Here is a 24,352-nt window from a genome sequence, read left to right on the forward strand (position 1 = left end):
TGCAGTATAACCCTTTATAAGTAGCTATACATAGCTGTCAGGATCAGACTATATGAAGGTTACTAGATTTATCAGTTGTCCAACTGCTACAAAGCAATACTGACAGACATCAGCTGGAATCACCTCTTGCATAACCAGCTTCAGAGTTGTACAGCATCTCCGACCTATCATCTAGCGTCATGGACACGCGTTTTGTCGCTCATGTAGTATTTCTGCACACAGGTGAGTCTGTGGCCTGTGTGTGCGTATTGCACGATAAGGTCGGTGACAGGGATCCACAATATTTGCGCCTTGTATAGGTCTTTACTGCAACAAAGACATAGAAGAAAGAGTACTGAAGAAACTTATGAGCAAAGTAATACCAAATCTATTAAGGCTGATATAACTATTGATTTGCCATCAGGCTTCCATAATTCCACTGTTGTGATATTGTGACAGGGTGATATCTTGGAATCACACAACTAATCAACAAGATGGAAATGTCCAGATGACAAGATGGTGCACAATTGTCACGACCAAATCTATACCGCGGTTGGAAGCAAGAAATATTTATGCTTCTCTTCCATCCGGAAAATGATCATGTGCACTAATCATTCATTGTAATGACACGTGATAAGATTTTGTAAGGATATTAAACACGGGCTATGGACAACCAGCAACCAAAGCTGGGCCACTTTACAGGGGTCATGGGGACGTCAGCTTCCGGCATGAATCCTGAATGAAGGAGACCCCTTATTCATATGCAAACAGTTGAGAAGACCAATTCCATGTGCTCTGCAACTTGAAATTGTTCTCTGATCTATGCCTTAATATTTATCTAAGTCCCATAACGGGGTGAACAATGTCTCTGGCATTGTTCCTGTGTCCAAATATATCGTCGGTTATTCCGTGTTAGTGTTTGTTAACACCTGTCACGTGCTCAAACGTATATAAGTCTTTATAGCAACGGGCTCTCCTCAACATGGCATGACATGGTACAAAAGTAAAATTTTAAAAATTGCATATAAACTTCGATATTAAACGGTTTATACTCGCAAGAGTAGGCCACTAAGCAGATAATTTGAAATCGTTCTCCTCTGAAGCTGACTGGACAGCCAGGTCTGCCGTTCTACCATTCGAATATTTAGTTGAAGTGCGAACTGTTGCCATGAATTCCCAAATGTGAATCTTGGTGACACAAATCAAGGACTCCACACAGATAACACACATTTCATGTCGTAATTCGTTAACCCAGAAATCGGTGCCAGTGTAGAATAGTAAGTAAGAGATTCGCTCCTGTTCTGGGATGCAATTTCGCACCTGTTCTGGGATGCAATGTTTAATAGCCGTTTCCAACCACTTTTTAAAAACAGCTTAAAATTAAATTGCTTGTATGCAATATATCTTTGTTTGTTCTTTTAACGTATACTGTAAGCTTATGCGTATATTCCGTTAGCATCTGAATCATTTAAGCAATCTAGTATTGCCTCGCTATTTCGTAATTAATATCAGGGTACCTGCAACTAACTTTTTAAATTTACCAGCGGTACTACCTGACAGGTCTGCGGGTCGTTTGTGACACTTAACAAAGCCAATCAGATCGCACACATAAGAGAAATCATAAGATCCCCTTAGGTCATTGAAGATGTTGTCATTTCGATCTTTTACGAGAGCATCAAGGTTGTACAACACTAAATCAGAATCACATGCTTCCTGAGCGAGTAGCGTGCGTAAACATGTGTGTTTGTATTGTAGTTTAAAGGCCAGACTGTACCCTTGTGAACATGGAAAGACTGTATACAGCTGGATGAATTTTAAACAAAATATAACGTTACTTTAGAGGTTTATGGGATAACATTTAGTGCAGTGTAACCTCAACACATAACAGTGTTCTTATAACAATTTGAATTATGTCCCTTTATTATGGCGTGATCTTTCTGATAAGCCACATCGACCCTGGAAGGTTGTGTGAGTTGTTTAGATACGTATAAAGAGTCCATTTCCTGTATATAATGGATAAGAGATGTGCATTCTTGAGTGCAGTGACTGTCATGCTGGCCGCTGTATGTTTAAAAGGCTCCGTTTGTCAAGGTAAGTCCGTAAACAGTTTGATATGCCCTGCTAACACTGACTAACCTTTAAGCCTAGTTTGTCTGTTGGCCGGTCCACGTGTAATATCATGAATGGGGGTAGTTTGGCAAAAGTACTTATAGTCGAGATGCTGAAATCGTGGCAAATGTGCATTTAACGGCTTACTGTAGCGCTGGTAATAACTGGCTCCGACTGATGACTTGATCTCACTTCACAGATCTCTTTCATGTCCAGGGTTAGTTGTGTTTAGGTTTGAGAAAGTAACATTCAACCCTATCCTTGGCCCGTGGATCCCTTTTCCGATCAAATGCCCGTTTACGATCCCTACGGTCATGCACCAGTACTTGCCAGCCAAACACACCTGGAGGATCCTAATGATTAGGCACCTGTTCCTGATAAACATCCTGTTAATATCCTACCGTTAGTGGCACATCCTAACGACACGTAGGGCTCGTTGTGAGGTAGGATATATGTCTAATAATGAATGCATTCCGAGCAATCTGTTAAAACTCAGTACATTGTTCCAACGTTTAGAGCTTCCTTGAGAACGTGTTGATTACGCATGCGCCGAAAGAAACCATACAGCTGCTGATGACTTTGTAAATGAGCACTAATCGTGACAGCGGTTTTGTCCCATGGTGGGATGTTCGTTACGTAGTCAAGCTCATCTTGAAGCTGACAAAATCAGTGATCCAGATTAAAAATCCGGATGTCTCCTATGGTATTTGGTTATGTTGCATTGCTGACTGACTGACCGGAGTTTGGTTGCAGCTTTTAGCAATGGGCGGGGAAGAAATGGGCTTTTAAGTGGAACCCGGGTGAGTTTAATCTTACTTTTAGATTTGACAAAATGACATTCCTCTTCTGTCCCAACTATGCAGTTGAATAAAACTATATAAATACCGGAACATCATGAACACAGAATCATTTCATTACTTTGGATTCCGAAGGGAAGTTTCAGTTTTGTGATATCACAGGCGCCCTCTGAAAATTAGGTTAGTATATATAGCTATATAAGCCGAGTATATGGATCGCAACTTTTGTTTATTGTATATCACAACGTTTCTGGGCTACTTCTTGCCCCTTCTTCAGGTGATTTAAGACAGATGTAGAAAACAAACTATATATACCAGATTTACAGGAAGCCAGATATGTACATGTTTATACAATCAACCACAAAGGGGCCGATCAAAAGTAGTTATAAAAACAATGATAACTGGGATAAGGTAAAGCCAGTTGACACAAACAATGAGAATATAGAGATGTGGATACATCAGAGTGATATACAGCTAATTAAGTGACAATTAGATTTACAGGAAGCCAGAGATGTACATGTATATACAATCATATTAATGAGGCCAGATGAAAAGAAGTTATAAATACAATGATAATGAGATAAGATAAAGCCAGTTGACACAAAGAATGAGTATAAGGAGATGTGGATACAGCAGAGTGATATACAGCTAATTAAGTGACAATAGAGGTGGGTGTGGTGCGGCTTTTGTGATGTTCCTGGCACTAGGGAGGTATACGCCTTGATCTTTATTAATCTCTGGGGTTAATCTCCATCGCCAATCAGGATCAACATACTCGTCTTGTATATTCACCAACTTCTAAATGCCTCTCAAGAATCTTATATATAACTATATGTTTAGACCACGTAATTTCGTTTTGTACAGAAGTGTTTAAAGTCTATTATCGACTTGTTAGTATCTTATCTTATCTTTTATTTATCGACTTATTAGTATCTTATCTTATTTATTATCGACTTATTAGTCTCTTAACCTATTTATTACCGTCTTAATAGTCTCTTATCATATCTTATTTATTATCGACTTATGAGTCTCTTATCTTATTTATTACCGTCTTAATAGTCTCTTATCTTACTTCATATCCAGGGATGTGTTGTATACAACAGGGATGGATCCCCACACCACCCTGGGAATCACTTGTTGATAACGGTGCTAGAATCGACAAAGAAACGTCGCTCTTCATTGTAAATAAAGAAGTAGTTAGTACATTTATCTTACCCATTCTAACGCACCCTGGATACACCCATTTGTTGGCGTAAAGTGCCTTGGCAGATCAATATACGTACGTATTACTGTCCCTGTATGTGGATATTAACGGATTCATTCGTCGAATTAGGCAACTGCCTGAAATTGTGCTAAGTTACTTCATATAACAGTACGGCTGTGATCATTTATTATAGTTGTAGTTTGTTTTCATCCATGTGTTGTAGCATTGAACAGAACCATTCTACTTCATTTATTTTGTCGTTTAAAAGTTCTCCGATGCGAGACAGATCACAAGCCGTTTGAAATGCCTACATATGTTATACATTTTACACACGGCCTGAAATCCGTCCACCTTTTTAACGGGTTCTCTTTTTAAGAAGTTCCAAGGTGCTTAAAACATCACTTTATACATGTTAGCCTATGATTAGGACTTATATGGAATAAATGTCCACTGACTTCCTTTTTCACATGACGTGATTGAAAGGCAGTGTTCTGATGAAATCCTTAGTTTGTTTTCCAAGTGTAAATAGTGGTAACGAAACCGGTCGAGATTTCTTGAACACCATCGGGTTATGCATGACGGAAACCATGCACAGATGTGCATGTACATCTTACTATACAACGTGGTATGATATTTGGTGAATGTTGTTTATTGTAATAGTTCATGTGTTGCATTGGCTGCTAGTAGGAGATCGGACGAACTAGTGATGTGTTACATTAAATATCATCACTTCTAGCTGTCGTCGGTTCGATGGGGCTGGCCTACTGGCTCAGCAGGCCCAAGCACGAATTCCACATGGATACAATACGTGAAGCCCATTTTGGCTTCCTCCACCGTGATATTGCTCGAATATTGCTAGAAGTGGAGTAAAGGCTCACTCACCCAGTCAATCCTGAATCCAGGTTAGAAATGGTCGTCAGCAAGCCATTGCTTGCCGTAAGAGGCGACGGGATCTTGCTGACACAAGACACCATGTGGCAGCTGTTGCAGAAAAACTAGGACAACTGGAAGGTGGTCATCCATAGATTTACAAAAAATGTATATTTATGACAACGTATCCAGCCTCATACGACAATATCTTGATCTTCCATCACAACTCAAAGCCTGGCAGTGCTTCAAAATAAATTAAGTAACAGAGGCAGGCCAAAGAGATTGAGTAACCAGAAAAAACAATGATCGATAGGGCGGAAGCTGGTGTGTTTCAGGTGTTTCGTGAAGATGGAAACTATTTAGACAGTGTTTCCCTCAGAAATAGAAAAAGGAATGTTCTATTCCATTTCTTCATTGGTATTATTCTGCCTTTTCCTGTGCACTTTCACACAAAACGACAATCAAGTAACTTAGCACATTTTGCGCCAAATATACATTGCAGTCAATATTCAGGATAAAATATATTGATGAAAAAGAGGTAGAATTATCATCACCCCTACTCTTCATCAGGTATCTGCTCGTCATTGTTTCAGTGTACAGCTGGAGTGTTCCTGTCCCACTCAACATCAGTGTGTGTAGCAACAGCTTGAGTAACCCACTGATCTTGGATTGGACTTACACTCCCACAACTCCAGATCCATTGATTATAGAATGGTCAAAACAAGGAACGAACAGAATATTTGATAACATTGCAACATATACTGGTGGTACATTCATACCAAGTGCTGCATACACTGGAAGAGTCACAAGAACAGGAAGTACAGCAGAGATTGCAATACAAGGTCCACTGACAGCTGCTGATGCAGGAATATATCAGGTTTCTGTGACAGACAGTGGTGGACACAATTTACCTGGTTTTGCAAATGTGATCGTTCCAGGTAAGTAAGTATTGAATTACAAATACTGTTTGGAGTGTATTCATCATTAGACTAGACTTGAAGTAGAAATGTAGGGTATACTTCCGTCTATTCTAATTATTCTGGTAACTATCTGGGATTACTAGGTGCAAGATTCCAAAGCACAATAGTTAAGATATTGTCGAACACCCTGTCAGTGGATGCCCTTCCTTGGTACAAACAGCATATTTTAAACGACATGATGGCATGGCTCGTTGCTTTTACTACCGTCTGTGCAATGTCTGTGGCTTTGACTCCGAGGTCTATTCATGGTACGACCCTGAACATTTCAGGCGTCATAGATGGTTTCAAACCTTTTGGAATAGGCCCAGAACAGCCTCAGAAGAAGTCCTGCCAACAAACCTGATCTTGTTCTGTTTGATAAAGTCAATGAATTCATTTATATCATTGGATTTTCCTGTCCATTTTGACAGCAATGTGATAGGCAAGATTCAGGAAAAGCATGCTAAATATGCGGACCTCGCCTTTGAAATATCTAGCTTGCATCCCAAGTACACTGTCGTCAGGCTCCCCATTGTTCTCGATGCCCTTGGTTTGGAACCTCCTGATCTCATGGCGCAGATCAGGAGAGTTCCCGGGTTCTCCACCGGGAGCACAGCCCTTCTAACACTCTGGGTAATGCAGAAGGCTGCTGTGTTGGGGAGTCTACATATTCTGCGGAAAGGATTTGAGAGGGTTCGACTAGGCAGCGTCCCATTCGCTGCCTGGTCCTGAGCTGATGATGAGCCTTACCAGTCTGACTGTGTCAGGATCACCTGAAACCTCTCTGCTGCATTTTCATCTTAATCTGTAAAACATAATTAACAACTATTGTCTGATGTTTCCCCATATGGTAACATGTTTTGAAAATAAAATCATTGGGTTTAAGTGTTAGCTTTTCCCCACTATTTACTTATGCAGAGAAAACATTAAACTGATCACATTAACTTTGGTTACATGTCTATTATTTTCAGCAACCAAAGTGGGCTAAGACAATTACAATAGAACATACATCACATAGTACCTAAAACGAAAATCTTAGATTCGTGCTCAAATTATTAATGTTCCTAAGGAGTTAGCAATGTGTTAGGAAAGGATGGAAGGTAGTACAAATAACACTAATACCTAAGCTCACAATTGAACATGATATGTTCATTAGCACAGCTATCCTATCTCGCGTACAATCTGCCCACATGATACAACTGGGTGGGAGGGCGTGGATATAATGGAGCATGGCAAAAGGCTATCACGTTGCTGTAAAGCTGCCATGCACTCTATGTAGAAAGGAACGTAACTCCCACATCTGTTTTACAAGTACTAAAACTCTAGCATGACATAATGGAAAGAAACGTCAATTTAAATAATTATCATGAATACTTCACTTTAACACTTGATTGCTTTATATCCTAAAACGTGCTTCTGATCCACAGGTTTAGTCAAATATGAAAATAGCAAAATCCATCGTTTTGTGCTGTCCTTGTTCTCAGCGGTATTCCCAAGCACTATCCGTAGGAGTTATCTCCTCTGACGTAAGTGTTTCCTGTGGCAGACATGAAGGCATTGTGTTTCCTTGTTCTCTGATCAAATTTGTAAAGTTTCCTGTTTTGGCTTGTCCTATATGACATTAATAGGGGTAAGTCAAAGGGCATGAGGTATATCTCTCGACCTTCAGGTTTTGAAGAATGTTCAAAATGTATGTGTCGACAAGATAGCTGTGGCGATTGCTTGGAATGTGTTGTTACGCCATGTTCCCTTGGATCTCGATGTGACCTCTGCCAACATCTTTTGTCGACAGCTTTTGAGACGTATGCGCTGGTAGTGAAAAAAGGCCACGCGAAGAAATTAGAAGACAGGCGATTCCATGATCACAATAGAGCTGTGTATCTACACATGATGATTCATCCATACTCCAGACCGTTCAGGATATCAGGGGTTGTGTGGCTATCCACAATTATAACAGCTCCGGTACTGGGCCTAGATTTTCGAAGCTCTCTCAGCGCTAAGATAGTCTTAACTGCCATACATTAACATTAACTTACCACGATCTTAGCGCTAAGAGAGCTTTGAAAATCTAGGCCCTGGCGTATCTTCAATGCTTAAGACGTCACGGTTATCTGGACGATTTCCTGCCTCAAAATGCCAACGTACACAGCTCTTTAGACGACTCCTTATATCTGCCATCAGAGCATCAGCCCACGAAAATACAGTACATAGGGGCCATAATTGACACGTTAAGGTCGGAGCTTTATATCGCAGTCCAAGGTATCTCCACACACTGTACAGCAATGGGTGCTGCAATTAGACGCTTTCACTTATATGCAGGATCTTAGATTCAGAATTGAATAAAAAGCATCGAGGGAAACATGACGTCGAGGGAGAGAATGACTGCTTATGCCTTTCCACCGACAGTACTTATCCAACAAGTAGTAGCCAGGAACTGTCACATGACAATGTCTCTGGTGACATCAGCATGGCCGACACAAGCATCGTTCCAAGATCCACTATCTCTAGTGAGAGATCTACCGTTACGTTTTCCTCGGTGGCCAACACTTCTCAGACAACTGCGTCATACACTCAAATCATAATGTCGTTGCCAGATTGTCATCTCCTGTAGCATTACGAATTTCAGGACTGCATGCCTTGGATATACAACTGGCTGCATATTTGGAATATCTATCCAGAGTTACAGTTAAAACCTTATCTTTGACTCGAATCAAAAGTCATGCCCTCAGATTTGTGGAGGACAGGGTCTATCGAACAGATCATGTCAGCTTGCGAGTGGCATCATCAAACACATGCACGCCTTTAAACTGAGGGATAAGACCCAATAATCATTATCATTATTGGTAATACTTCAATATTATGTTCTCTTTATTATACTTGCACCAGATGTCAAGAGCATTTGGAGCAAGACAGTGTTTATACTTTGTTTTGCTCTAATCAGAAAGCAAAGCTGTTTGGAATACTTAAATCAAGTATGAGCTTTATTATCCCCAAACCATTCCTGATTGTCTGTTTTACTAATATCTGTTTTACTGCAGTTGTAAATGAACCTATCAACGGGTCCTGTGTGGAGACTGCCTCTGATAGCTACACTGTGACCTGCTCAGTAGATGTGTCACCACCTGTCACTCTGCAGTTAAAGGCAAGCTTAACGACCAAAATAATCAACTTGACCATTATTATATGTTCCATATTTAATGATTATTGTCACAACAGGCATCATAAATGCCATCTAGGGTCATTACTGCTCCCTTAGTTTTCTCAAAATGTAATGATTCAGGCAGGTGTTTTTCAGTTATCAGTTTTACGTCCACTGCTTGTCTTGTAAAAGGACTTATGTTTTCTTGTCTCTTCTCATTCATCTCCGACATTATCTCTTTCTTCTGATGCAGAAGTGAGATGGTCTTGTTTGTTATAAAATGCTTCTACTGTGTTTGGTATAGAATGGTCTGCTGGAAGTTCCAGGACACAAAACATATCCACATTACAGTGTTTGGTACTCGCACATCTTTCCCTCTTTCAATGACTCCATCAGATAATGGGAACAAAATTCGTCTATGCAAATTTTTGATGCCGAACATAAAGACCGTTCAATATTTCTTCACCAAACGTGGCACCCGTATATGTCTGGTGATGAACTGGTGCCTTTTGGTACTTTTGGATTTGTGAATAAATTATTCCTTGCGTTTCCATGGCAACAAGTTTGACTTCCACTGAAATTGTTGTTGGTGCTCTCTTCCGGTACAGAACTTTAAAACCGTTCAATGTTTGTTATTTCAACAAATTTGATAGTTTTGATTTGAACAAAATATTTTTGCGCATTTCCATGGCAACAATATACTTTTACGTTGACTGAAATTGGTGGCAGTCCTCCATTCCGTAGCAGAACTTAAAAGCTTTCAGTACTCTCCTATCACTTTGTAGGTAATCATGGATCATGAAAACATTATGTAGTGAGTGAGTTAATATTTAACGTCACATCGGCAATATATCAGCCATATCGTGAGAAACATTATGTAAATGATGAACGTTGTAAATAGTAAAACCTAGTCCAGAAAAGAAAAGTACCCTAATCTGATAATCCAATATAGGTATTAAAAATGCAGACATATTGAAGTCACAAAAGTGCTTTCAAAAGTGTTCCTGAAAATTGCTATATGCACGCCAAAACATTTCACATACTCCTAACTAGCTGACATATTCATAAAGAGTATTTAACACTGCGCCAAAAATTGATGACTTTGCCTTCTTGTTGTATTTGGAGTGAAATATACTAGCATTACCTATTAACTAATTAAGTCGTTGATTATTTGCAAAGATTTGCTTGTGAAACACTTTAGTATAGCTGTATGAGATCTGGTATCATTCTTATGAGTCCTCTACCTCATTGTCAAAATATCTAAAGTTTCACTGTGAACTACACATAACTAGTTGCAGCCACCATCATCTTCCATGAGGAAACGTTGGAAACCCTAATCTGTATGCTCTCTGCTCAAGCACATTGCTATGTTACCATACAACATGTATGTTTTAAGATAATGTTTTCAACTATTGTTACGTGTCTGTTTCCAAATTAAAACACACTAAGTTAGCGATTGCAAAGGCAATTAATGATATAGTGGTCAAGCTTCCTAAACTGGATATCCAGGGTGAAATTAACATTCTTCCCAGACTGGTACTGTGAGCGGAGAGAATCGTGAGCTTTCACATCTATGTATATAATCTTTTCATGCACCTTTTGGATAAACTCTGATTTGTGTAATTTTTAATTTTAACACAAACACACACACCGACTCTTTCTTAATGAATTGCGACAAAGGCAAGAACACCTTTGCAATGAAGTTTTAGTCAAATTATTGGAAAATTATTTCTGTTTGTAAAATAATTATCAGAAATCTCACATACATCTTTGTTTCTATTGTTTGGTCAGGTGAAGTCGGCGGTAACTTTCTTTGTCCGGTAGTTTAGGTTCTTGAAATACTCTGTTTTCTTATTAGACTGACAACCAAAAAAATAAAATATTGGCGATGTTAATCGACTTTAATGAATCAAGTAATACAACATGCAATCTATCATGCTATACATAGTCTATTGTCATACAGTTATGCACTGAGTGAGATTTATTTATCATTTGTTTACCAGCCTTACTCATAACTGCATACTGCATTGCACTTTTCCCATTGATAAGAAAAAAGCAAATACATGGTTCAACATTATGGAGTATATTTAGGAAATGCATCATACTATTCCTCTTGCATCTATCAACTAAGGTTCTGATCTACCTGGCAGCACTGTCATTAATACATATTTTACATTACCCCTTGTATGTCCTATTTTACAGAAGGGAAGTGATTTCGTTGACTCAGCTTCTTCCGATAGTGGGTTGAGCCAGACAGTGAGCAGTGCTGGCACCTACCAGTGTTCTGTGACTGGACAGGGATCAGAGTGTGTGACACCAAACTCCAAGGAAGTAATCTGTACCTCTGGTAAGATGTTGTTGTGTATGTCTCATCCTACAAACTTGAGATTACCTATGTTCTACAGGTTTTAGCAAATCTACTAGCTGACAATCATCTCAACGTCTTCTCACAACTGAATAAATGATTTGGATGGGGAGGGTCGTGTGTGTAGGTGGGGTTGATCATTTCCACTAGGGTAATATGTTCATAGCAATGAAATATTCTTTTGTTTTGTTTTTATTCAATTTCAAAAGTAATAAACATATAATCTCATTCTAAGAAAGTACAGTATTTTTGTAACGAGTCACTGTGACAGATAGTAAAGGTTTACAACTAACAGCTGATGTTAACATAAACGTTTTGAGTTGAACCTGGTAGTAAATTACAGCTGATCAGGAAATAGGAACATACGTGTTGCTGACCACGGCATTATCGTTAGAATGTTTGATATGACTGACTGATGGACTGATTGCTACATGATCGAACATTTATCAATTTATTGTATTTCTTTCTTTGTCGAGGCGAAAACATGGCTTTATTGGGCACAGTATCATGACGCCCAAAACCACCGTGCATTTACACCCACACAGCAGCACTCTATGAATATTTTGATGATTTTGTGGTCAATCATAATCTGGTATCTTCCAGAACAGCTAAAGACTGCTGATCCAATATAGCTTCTTGACCTTCTTGATGGTGTTTAGTCTATGTTTAGTCTGTCAATTTCACATCGACACCACAGACATATTTCTGACAGGAGCTTGTCATCTGATACACCGGAGACATATTTCTGACAGGAGCTTATCATCTGATACACCGGAGACATATTTCTGACAGGAGCTTATCATCTCATACACCGGTTATTGCTGTTGTATCATCTTTACTGCTTATCTTTATCTCAACATCGCTTGGAAGACAATAGAGATGATATCATCCTTTTGATACTTTCGTCCCTCTTTAGAGCCATAAGTATACGCCACAGAGATCCTCCAGTACAAAAATAAATATATTGGAACAAGTCTTCCATCAAGAAAGGACACACAACACCGCATCTTCTGATAGTCACTGCTTGGAATTATTGCAATTTTGGAGTTGACGGAGGTTACACCAGATATTGACATTGTGCTCGGTTTTGTGATTCTTGAGGATTGTACGCCAGAATCTTGAAAATGACCACGGTTATCAGCATTACTATCTGATTCAATTTTTCACCAGGTTTGCTTTTTGAATAAACTGCAGTTTTTCGTTCTTTTAGATTTGTAAGTTAATTAATCCTCCATGGTCAATTTATTCAGATTCTAAAGAAATTTGAGGTTTGGATGAGTTCCTTTGCTATAGTTAATAGTTGCATGTTGATATTATAACAAATAGAGGGTCTTTCGTGTACATGAACTGAACAAACTATTTCTTTTTTCCAGATTAAACCGGTAAATAATTATGAAAACGAACTTGTCATCTCATAATAAATGTGCTATATAAAATGTGGATTCATGTGGTGTGTGTATACAGATAGGTGTTGTTACGGTTAAGATGAAATACGTTCCTACCTTAACTATGCAAACGCTAAAGCAAGACATGCACCTGGCACCCAAGTGTTACAACAGGTGTTTATATGGTGAGCGGTTGATTGATGGGTATGCATGTGTGACCCTAACCCTACTGCCCCATATGAAAACATTTATCTTGATAATAGATGCCATGACGCAGTTTAGGCTGTAGCAACGACCATATATATAAATCGAAGAGCGTGTTTAACTGTTCTCAATATATATATTTATGGAATGTGCGGCCCGTTTAGAAACAGTCGCAGCGGTTGATAGTGTGCATGGCTTAAATATTGAAGATCTCAGAAACTTGGTTGAACAACTATTTTGTATAAAAGTCAATTTTAGGCGGAGAACTAAATATAATCTACTCGTTTGTGTATTTAACATATTGTGCAAATTAACTACAAAATGCATGCTTATCATTCATTTGGTCTATATATAATGCAACCCTGACATGAGACAATATGCACAATGCCCTGCAGATATGGAACACTATTCTATATAATACCACTGCGGAACAGAGAAGAACGTACTCTTAAATAACTAATGGGGTGAGTAGACAGGATGACACTTTCTATGGTAATAAGTGGCGGGGCGGGGTGGGGTCGTGGTGGGGTGGGGGTGTGGGGTGGGGTGTGGTGTGTGTGGGTGTTGTGTGTGTGTGTGTAGCCAAATGGTTACTAGCGTCCACTCGTCACACACTGAAGACCCGGGTTCGATTCCCCACGGGTACAATGTGTGAAGATGGTTTCTGGTGTTCCCCGCCTTGATGTTGCTGAAATATTGCTAAAAGCGGCGCAAAACCATGCTCGCTCACTGTTAAAGGTTGGTATGATGAAGGAGGAACAAGTTTATTCGTGCACGTTGCATTTATTGCAATATGGAAGTTGTCAATTCATAAAACGTGTCCCTCTTCAAATACAGTCATTTGGCAATTCACAACTGGTTCTCAGTATGTTTCTGGTACGGATCAGTTGTCTTGTAATTAACAAGATATGTGAGTTAATGTATGTTGTTCGTTTATATCGCCATAGCTACGGTATAGCACACCATAACAAACCAACAAATCATGGCGTCGTGAGATACCTGAGTAGATTGAGGGCCTCGCATATATTAGTGACTGACAAAAGACGCATTTTGCACCAATGTCATGTAACACTAAACATTGTAAGCCCTGGTATTACCCTGCTACGTGTTTACAGTAGATAAAATATTGAGCATGTGTCCAGATCATGTAAAGTGTCTCAACAACGAAAAGACAGTGTTTTCCTTAATCATATTATACATACCGAGTTCGATTCCCCATATGGGTACAATACATGAAGCCCATTTTGGTGCCCCCTCCGTGATATTGCTAGAATATTGCTAAAAGCGGCTTAAAACCATACTCACTCACTCACTCACTCACTCAAAATCATCTCACTCACAATACGGTTCAATGTTGGCACAGAATCGAGGCGGCGACAGTACGTAGCTGAGATTGGGTGGGTACTTGTGCGTGTTCTCTTTAATAATGTGTGTAGACGACCTGGATACCGATGTTCCCTGGAAACACAGGATCGAGAAAGCTACAGGACGTAAGACACGGAAAAGATGGAGAATGTGTGTAGCATGTAAACGGTCTATATACCATGGCTACGCAAGAGAGCTAATACGTGTGTGCGTTTGCATTTGTGTGGGTGTTTCTGTATGTGTGTGTTTCAAATACAGTACCAAGACGCTTTACACTCCATGGTTCATTGTAAGCTCGGAAAGGCTACAATAGGGAACAGAAATTGTAGAAATTCGTTCGTTTGTATATATGTGTGTTTGTCTCTGCTTGTTGTGCATGCTTTTCAATATGTTATGAGGACGAATATATGTTATGTTCCACGACAGACTGTAAGCACGGGCTCGTAGAAGGCACAACCAGGCTAGAGTACGTAACACTTGCTGGGTGGTTATATGCGCGTCTTTGTATCCTTGTGCGTGCGTGCGTGTGTGCTTTTCTATTTCATGAAGACGAACTATACACTTCACTGTGAGTACGGGCTTGAAAAAAGCTTCAGTACTGTCTTTGTGTACATCGAAAGGGATATCATGAGTGAGTGAGTGAGTGAGTATGAGTTAACGCCTCTCTGAACGGTTTCACTTATTTCATCATGTTGAAGGAAAGGCAAACATGACATAGCGGCGAATAAAATGCCAAATCAAATAAGAACAACAAAGAATTTAAACCCACGATTAAAAGTTTCCACTCAGCGAGACAAATTTATGTGAGAGCGAGTTGGGTTTATATTCATGACAGCAATATAAGCCCATTTGTAAGGCCGTTTGTTTATGCTGAATGTCAAGTCCAAAGTCCATTATTACTCCTTGGGAGTTTACAACTCAAACTGAATTTAATGTACTCGTTGATTCTACCTGGTATTTATCAGCTGTTGGCTGTGAAGTCGTATTTGGAACAACTTCACTTCCCAAAGAGAGACACACCACATGTATGTGCTTTAGTGTAGGGCAGGATCTAAGCAGGCCTCAAAACATTCGGGAACCAAATTGCCGAACACGGTCACTCATCCAAGGACTCCCTGCGACTAACGTCACATGCCTTCACCTGATACGTAGCCTAAATTTAATGTCGTCTTGAACAATATTTCATGTTTTCACAATCTGTCTGCTTTTTATTGGAGGAAGGCACAAAGTGATGTGTATAGTGCTAGGATTCGAACCCATGTTCAGAGTTTTCTTATGCACCTCAGAGACGCAACTCTGCACAGCGAATTGCGCCGTCTAAAATGGCAAGTCCATCATCCGCATCGACTTGAAAGTTGTAGGGAGACCGTCTATTTAAGACGACACCAACATACACACATGAACAAACTTGTAGAACAGCAACCCTCAGTGCCATTGCTACGCAGAAAATATGTTTAGAACCAAACGAGTTTTAAAGACCACAAGAGTTTTAAAGAGAGTATAACTATTCCTGAGCATGCGTAGATTCACTTACGACACGTGCGCAATACTAGTAATAGTAATAGTAATATTCCGCTTATATGGCGCTCATATCCAGGCACATTGCCTGTTTACGGCGTTACGTACATAACTATCCCCGGTCATAGGACACTATCGTACTTTCCGATACTTTTCAACTCCCTGGGGATCATACAGCCATGCTGCCTGTTAGGCGCAATGAACTGCCAGCCAGCATCCTCACGGGTACCAAATTTACAGCTGTGTGAACTGAGACAATGTGGATCTAGATAACTTGTCCAAGGATTCTAGGCAACTGTGCCCACCTCGGGACCCGAACCTAGGTGCCTCCACCGGGGATCGAACCCGGGCATTCAGCGTGATAGGCAGACGACTTACCACTGCACTATTAAAGGCGACAATGCGACAGTGTCCCTTCTAGGATTCTATAATTTAGCACTTTACGGTCGGATTCTCATTTCGATTTTTGTAGAAACCATATTATTTGAGCTATATGTGAACGCTGGTAAGTTGACTGCCTGTTTAGTACACTATCGAGTACTTCGATCACTTCAAAAGTGTAATCCAGTAATACGTGTCAGTCAATTACCATATACTCAGTTTTTGATCGTGTATTTTTATGACGTTATGTTTGTCAGTGCCTGCCAACGAGCAGCAAACCTCGTGATACAGTGATATTTACGTGTAGAAGCAAACAACCATCCTTCACCATGCGGTAGAAAGAGGTGGACAGAGCACGGGACAAGTATAATATAATAGATTACATTTCAATGCGTAAGGTGCGTTGGTTCACGTTGAAATCATATCAGGGTCATTTGTGCAAGCTGCATTCAGCCTACCACATAGGTGGGTCTTCTCACAATAACCCAGCTGACAAAGACAGTATCGCCCTGTCGATAGATATCAGTTGTCTCCCTTTTAATGCAAAACGAAGAGCATGTTCAGTTCAATTCTCACCCGTATGTTATTCATCCATTCACAACCTGGAAGAAATTTACCGCGGTGTTAGACGCCCTTGAAGAGTTTCTTATCACCAACCGGCCTGACCTACAAGGAAGTAATATTAAACTTGTTGCCGAACTCTTACCCAAGAAAAAGGCGTGTAAGCACAACATGTATGTTATTGACACCTCGACAGGGAAGTAGAGCTTCCCCTTGTCTGGTTACATCTGCCTAACTCTGAACCACAATTTTGATAGTCTGACGACAGCTTGTTGTATATCTACTGAGTCAGCTGTATATTGTTAGTTGTATTTTGGTCTGGATGACATAGTTATTATGACACCTAGACTCTGGGGAATGTGTAATATACAGTATTTTAAAATTTATGTCTGACGTGAGATGGACAACCATCATCCAAAACCCAGGGGTCCCATCCACATAGATGTATGTACAAAGTAAGTGACACCACCTGCCTGATATGTTCAACATTGCTAAACTCCCTGGTACATGTGTGCAAAATTTATGAGTCTCCCCACCCACCACACACTCCTACCTGCCCAGAACAAAATGCGTGACCCCTTAAAATCATTATCACAATTATGGATGCATTCCTAGTAGGATATAGAACAGAAGCTCGAAACATAATTCATATCCTGCCAAATATGAAAATTGGAAGAACCGCTTGATCAAGATAAAACCAGTGTTTGTTCAACTTTATAGAATTACACTATCAACGTGTCAAGAGAAAATTTAAACATTTCTCCATACTTGAGGGAGCATGTCTGTTTTGCACAGCCTGTATTTCTCTCTGTCAAAATCTCCTCATGATAACGTGACTTTAAACATTAATTTAATCAAGCACATCTTGATGAAAAGGAACGGGAGCTCTGGGAATTTATATCTCTTTGTAGACCATTTGTCTGTTGAAGAGGGACATATATATATATTAGTTGTAGTGACGATATGATTTGAATATCATTATTTGTTTAGCATTTAGAGGAGAATTTGTTATTTCACGTTCACAATTGAAATGATAAGCAATATCCCTGTAGACAAAACATATCATTTGTAATCATAACAATTTCATTAGAAAATTAGAAAATGAAAATTTAATGAAAAGATGCATCTGTTTAAAACTAATTACGCTATAGAAATGTAATACATTCATTCAGTTGTCATCATCTATGTACGGGGGCAGGAAGCGTGGAAGAACTGAAGTAACAATGTTTTGTACTTTCCTCACTCAGACCTAAAACTCTCAAAGATCAGCTTCAAAAGAATAAACACCCAAGTTGCGTGCGAATGTCTTAACTCCTGATCTATCTAATAGCTCCCTCGCTGACTATTCATGCTCTGTGATTTCCCGGTTGTTCTTGGATTATTGTATACATCAAACCTTGTCAAATTGACCTGACAAGAAGTTGTTTCAGTTGGTTAAAATATTGTAAACAATCTGTCTCAGGAAATGTTTACAGACAAATAAATGCTGCCACCAAAATATATCAGTCTTCAAAGAAATCACTATGATCCTATGAATAAAACTATAGATGAGGTTAAAAAATACACGTTACATGATTATGCCTGTTAGTTAATTGCTCGGTCCTGTACCAAGAAAGGTTCGACCGCTTCAGCCTTATCCCGTTTTCAAGGAGCTGGACATATAAAGAATGCAATGAAATCAACACATCATAGGCATTTGTCCTGGCTATCTTTCGTTTGAGCGAAGAATCGCTCCCGGGTCCAAACATTCCACTGTAATTGTTTCTTATAGAAACAAGGACTGTATCTATAGTAAATGGTAATTAGTAGTAATAGGGAAAAGAAGCATTTTGGCTCAACAAGCTAAAATGTGTAGACGAACATGAACTTGAACAACCCTCTCTTTCGTTTGCAGACCTTACAGTTATCTTGTGAATTGCAACAGATGGTACGGATACAGTGCATCTACAGGTACAAGACATTTTAGGGGCCCTCGTAACTCTACATAAGTCAGTCAAAATTTCGAAGAGGCACTTCATCCTTGTTGAATACGTGCTGTGTGACACAAACTACTTCTGTAATATCAACTGGAGCAATTCATCGGGAGACAAACAAAATTAAGGTCGTAAAATGTCTTGAAACGCCCAATAAATGAGGAACTATCAATTGTCATGCGTCATCAGTTTTGCTAATTCGGATTAGAGGGAATGATCGTGAATCAGCAATCAACGATTTCATTTCGATTTAGTTCCTGGAACTGATCGTTCTCATCCACAAACAATCCTCGACTATGTAGCATTAATTCAGTGATTTCATTGACCATAATCGTGTTTCATTCATTAAATTACAGTGATAGTCTGATAGTCGTCTCTCATTATTTTTAGTGTGTGTGCGTGCGTGCGTGCGTGTGTGTGTGTTGTGTGTGCGTGTGTGTGTGTGTGTTTGACGCCGAAGACCCGGGTTCTATTCCCCACGAGTGAAACCATTCTGCTGTCCCCGTCGCGACTTTTCTGGAATACTGATCAAGGCGGAGTAAACGTGAACTCACCCACTCGCTTATTTGTTATGTTTAGTTGTCAATGCTTCGTTGTCTTCTTGATGTTCTTACGGGCTTCTATGTCTCTGACGATCCCTCTGCGTACCAACGTTTCACACGTCTCTGCAATTATATTTCAGTATATTCCAGAATAGGGATGGGATGCATCTCAACTTTTCGAAAACATTCCTGTTTTCAGTGGAATCAATGGCGTTTACAGGCGGAAAGTCAGGAATGTCGAATACGTCTTTCAACATGACTTCATAGATGTTATTATTGGGCATTATGTAGCACAAGGAATCGGTTGGGCTGTTGATCCAGCAGGCAGATGTGATGCATGTGTAGTAGAAATAGTAGAATTAAATCTTTGATATGTTTAGAATGGAATTCATATACAAATGCAATCTGTGTACTGCTACCAACCTGTCGTTGAAATATACTCAAGACGTGAAATGAGCGTTTGGCCATGATAGCTCTGGCCCCTTCTGTCCTTGAACCAACTTCACATTCACGTACCTTCGTAAATTATCCACGGAAAATTCGCCGAAGGGTGAATTCTTTATCAATTTCAATCCCTGTTCAAAGTGAATCCTGAACCTACACTAAACTAGGCTAAAATTCAATGTATTATTTCAGCCAAGATTTGTGGTTAAATTGTAGCTGTGGTCAATCTTAATCTTAAAAGTTTCAGATACTGTTAATGGATCATATACTTTGATTTGGACTGAAGACGGGGGACGAACTATTCTGCTGTGATCTCTCTCAGACTAAGATCCTCCAGGACGTGTTTGGCGTATGGCGAAAACATGTCTTCTCTCACTCTCGCTCAGTCTCACAGGTGCTCGGGGATATCCTCCTGGAGCTCATCAGGATAGTCCCGGTCTTCCCTAACATTCACCAAACAGGAAGTTGAAGTTGGCACCCATTGACCTTAACCTGTGTAACGTTTGACTGTTAAATTACTTCTACTGTCATGTGGTACAGTATCACAGTGTTCCATTAGCAAGAAGGATATCACATTAGGCATTTTCCAGACAAGTACAATGACCTTTACCCAGTCAGGGTTGACCTTCGTCATACAGTTGATTGTCGCGCCATCAACATCCACACAGTCACATGCCAAATAGACCAATCAAATACACCGATAAACAGTGAGTTTATCAAACATTTAGGTCAAATGAATTTTGGTTGAAAAGCTATGAAACTACATCACGGTATTAAAGAATATGGACGTTCATGTAGATTATAATAACACCATAGTTGGTCAGAGGTTGGCAGATGGTCACAGCAGCAATACTAATGCGGTAAGAGGTCCAGATAACACAGTTGCTATAGATTATTGTACTGTATTATATTCCAGAATAGTTAAGACAGACCAGAAAAACACCGTGGCCTTTAGAGAACAAACCTAACATATACTCCACTCTCCATTGTCGAAATTTCTTCGGTCATAGGATCGCGTCAGACGAATTAGGTCACGGTCACCATGGTCATTGCTACTGGTCGATCTTCAATATCTTTGATGATTTCCCGGTGGGCACGTGCTTCCTCAAATGTCGACCAAAACCGGTTTGTTACTATTCAAGTATGTTGCAACAAGACATCATTGCGTCATGCAATCCAATAACTTGCCATCGGTATTGTGTCGTGTGCCTTGTGAATAATAATTAATTCTGAATACTTCAACTATGAACGCCTGCTAAATGTTGAAATGTACCCTTGCATACAGGTGTACCTAATTGATGCTCATTTGTATGTTTCACGTCGAGATAGGGAAATCATAATTTTGTGTGTGATGTTCTGTCATATGTTCGCTTCAATGTGATATTTGAGGGAATTGAAAGATCTGCATAATAGTCACAATCAGCCGTTTGAATTTCATGTCGACATGGGGCGGTGGGGATTCGATTCATCACATAGGTACGAGGTAGGGAGCCCATTTCTTGATTTCCCCGCCGTGATATTGCTTGAATATTGTTAACAGCAGCGTTATAATTTAGACTACTGCCATGAGCAACCGTATCTGTTGACATGAGTGGTACCAAACATGGCACATCGACTCCCTCTGCATCACTTTTGACTGTCTCAAGGACGAGGACAAACAGGCAAGTGGTCTTTGACAAATGTGCGTACAAGGTGTCACCAGTGGAGATCTACGGGAGGAAACGTTTACGATTCCAAGCCCTGGAATCTTCACTATGTGATGCTGATTCAAAAACACATGCTCATGATATTTTAGTTCATATGTTCATGCTGATGAGTAGCTCATATGAATATGGAAATCTAAAGTTCATGGTCTGATAAAGATTAATAGATCAATATCTTTGGTAAATGTTTGTATATAAACGTTGCGAGTCTGTCGAAATCTTTTCGTATATAATTTGTATCATGATATTATTTTGCTGTTCATATTATGTCACGATGAATCCAAAGACAATCTTCTAAGTGTTGAATTGGTCTCAATAAATATGTTCACGGTAGATAAGCTACGCATAGTATCTTTGATATTGAGTCACTCTTGAACTTGGTGTTAATGACACCATACAGTAAAATATTACCCTGTCCTTTTCTCTTTCGGGTGAGATTCTTACAGACACCACTGTAACTCCTGAGTCCAAGTGCACTTGAGTATCACGCATCACCTGTCAATTGATCACAGCTTTTCGGGGCATGTTTTCTGTTTCCTTAATGTTCTTTTCATTAGGCTTTTTACGAAACCTTAAATAACCTTTAGATGTTTATGACAGCCCGGACCGACGGATGGAATCTAACATTATTACACGGTACTGAGATACATATAATTCTATTCTTTAGATGAAAACACATGTTGAGATGACAAAGGGTTTCACTTTCAACGTGTTTGCTTTACATACAATGGACTATGCATGGCATTTTAAAGTTTTGTATGTTTGTTGTTTAACACCTAACTCATCGATTTCCAAGCTTTATGGCGGCGGTCTGTAAAAATCTAGTGAGTGAGTGAGTTAATATTTAACGTCACACCAGCAATATTTCGCCCATATCTTGGCTAGAACACATTTGACCTGAAATGGAATATGAGTATATTATAAAAACCTGTCATCAAAGGACAGTAAAACAACTAGAATATCACAATTACAACTAAAACTAGTGTGGAAAGTTAAAACTAATAGCACAATTAGGACAATACAATATAAAAAGAGGCTATAGATCACCAACAACAGAAGGTAGATCACCATACGAGGAACCATGGGGACTTACAGTACCTTTGCTACCTGCATGTTTCATGTACGTCTGTTGATTTAATGACCTTTCGATTAGGATATTTTTGATGAAGCCTTATATAACCTCTGTAAATAATCGACTGATAACCAGGCAATCCAGTGATTGCCATCGTGAGCATTGGTCTACGCAACTGGGATACAATGACATATGTCAATCAAGTCAGCGAACCTGACTCCCGATCTCATTTACGCACATACATGGGTTGCTCAAGATCAAATCTAACCCGGATCTTCATTTGCAAATCCACAGCCTTAAAGCGGAGGAGGTATTTTTGTTACTGAACTTCATATGGGGCTCAGTTATATTTTTTCATGAGTGTATTATTTGTATTGTACAGTAATCAAATAAATAACACCTTACCTACATTTTACTGTCCACTTAGTACTAGTATACGTGTATTGTCTGTTGATATTATTTCTGAATCATATCTAGAAATACACATGATTACTGTAAACAATAGTGTGACAATTATCCGTCTGTAATAATATTATGGGTTGTTTACAAATCTATTTACAACTGGTTAACTGGTTGCTATCGCCACGAAGGTTTACAAAGCTACTGTCAGAGTCACATAGTTAAGACTTCATTAAACTTGTTTGACATGGTTGCTACATAAATCTATACGTTACACTCACGTTAAGCTGGCGTGGTCACATGAACACTTGACGTGAAAAGTCAAACTCATATCCCATTCGTCACAAATATATTTGTGATGCTGATTGATCTCTAAAACAAAACACAAACAATGCAGTTACACCTAGTCTTTTGTTTCTGATTGAAAACAATAGATATGAAGCTCATTTTCTCTCTGAACATATTGGCCTCGCTTGAAACAGTAACTGAGCAATAAATTCGCTCGTATTTATGCATAAATAAACTACGATATGTCATTATCTCACGACCGCCGCAGATGTATATATGATTGAGACGGTAGAGATATACTGAACTATATTTAGACACAGCCGAACTAGTTTGACATGGGCGATGTGCATGTACACAGGTACTCTACTTCCGTGTTACGTTACCCAGTCAGACAGGACGATAACACCCTGGACACACTGAAGTCTCAGCTGGTATGTATAATGTATAGATTGTGAAACGTATCGCATGCCATCCTATGTGTCTGAGCGGCCTATGTTCTTGTATCACCATGCTGAAAGATAAATCTGAACAATGGTGGATCGAACCCATAATTCTCTGTATACGTGTGTACATAACTCTGTAGCTATACATAAATGTCATTACCATATTTGTGATGCATTGCTAATGTAGTGTTAATTAAATGCAGGTTATGTACAGTTTGTGGTCAACAAAGTCTGTATACGATTCGCGTGTGATACAGGTGTTGTATCAGATGCAGCCAGTGCCAGTCCAGTGTTGTCTGCAGTGTCTGACACAGCCAGGTTCAGCTGGGAGATTCCACAGGGAGTTTGTCTGGGGACAGGGAGTAGTTTCTATGCTGTCAGTCCTGCTGGTGTCACTGTGTTCATAGTGACAGATTCCTCTGGGACATTCCTCCCCCTGCCACCAACTACACATTCTAGACTGGTGTACCAGGGGAACATAGCAGCCAGGAATGTCACCTTCACCCTCAGCAACATCCAGACATCAGATGCAGGGACATACACGTGTGGGGCTGGAGGGGCTGCTAATGTGATACAGAACTGTGGACAGAAACTGGTTGTCCTGGGTGAGTGGCTGCTTTATTAACTGTTGTTTAGTGTAGGATGAACATGG

General features: G+C 39.6%; 1 protein-coding gene across 1 annotated transcript in view; it reads left to right on the forward strand.

The window, feature by feature from the left end:
• LOC124264777 overlaps window positions 1-24,081 on the forward strand; it is an 89,097-nt gene extending 65,016 nt beyond the window's left edge. Inside the window, exons 1-6 of the mRNA XM_046699570.1 lie at window positions 1,917-2,070; window positions 5,553-5,897; window positions 8,957-9,060; window positions 11,260-11,404; window positions 23,616-23,688; window positions 23,958-24,081. Coding sequence (XP_046555526.1) covers window positions 1,992-2,070; window positions 5,553-5,897; window positions 8,957-9,060; window positions 11,260-11,404; window positions 23,616-23,677 — 735 coding nt within the window. The 5' untranslated portion in view covers window positions 1,917-1,991 and the 3' untranslated portion in view covers window positions 23,678-23,688; window positions 23,958-24,081. Of the gene's footprint in view, window positions 2,071-5,552; window positions 5,898-8,956; window positions 9,061-11,259; window positions 11,405-23,615; window positions 23,689-23,957 lie in introns of the transcript that reaches the window.
• The last annotated feature ends 271 nt before the right edge of the window (window positions 24,082-24,352 follow it).

The sequence above is a fragment of the Haliotis rubra genome, unplaced genomic scaffold (genome assembly GCF_003918875.1).
Source record: "Haliotis rubra isolate DU_JTF1 unplaced genomic scaffold, ASM391887v1 Scf941, whole genome shotgun sequence".
NCBI lineage: Eukaryota > Metazoa > Mollusca > Gastropoda > Lepetellida > Haliotidae > Haliotis > Haliotis rubra.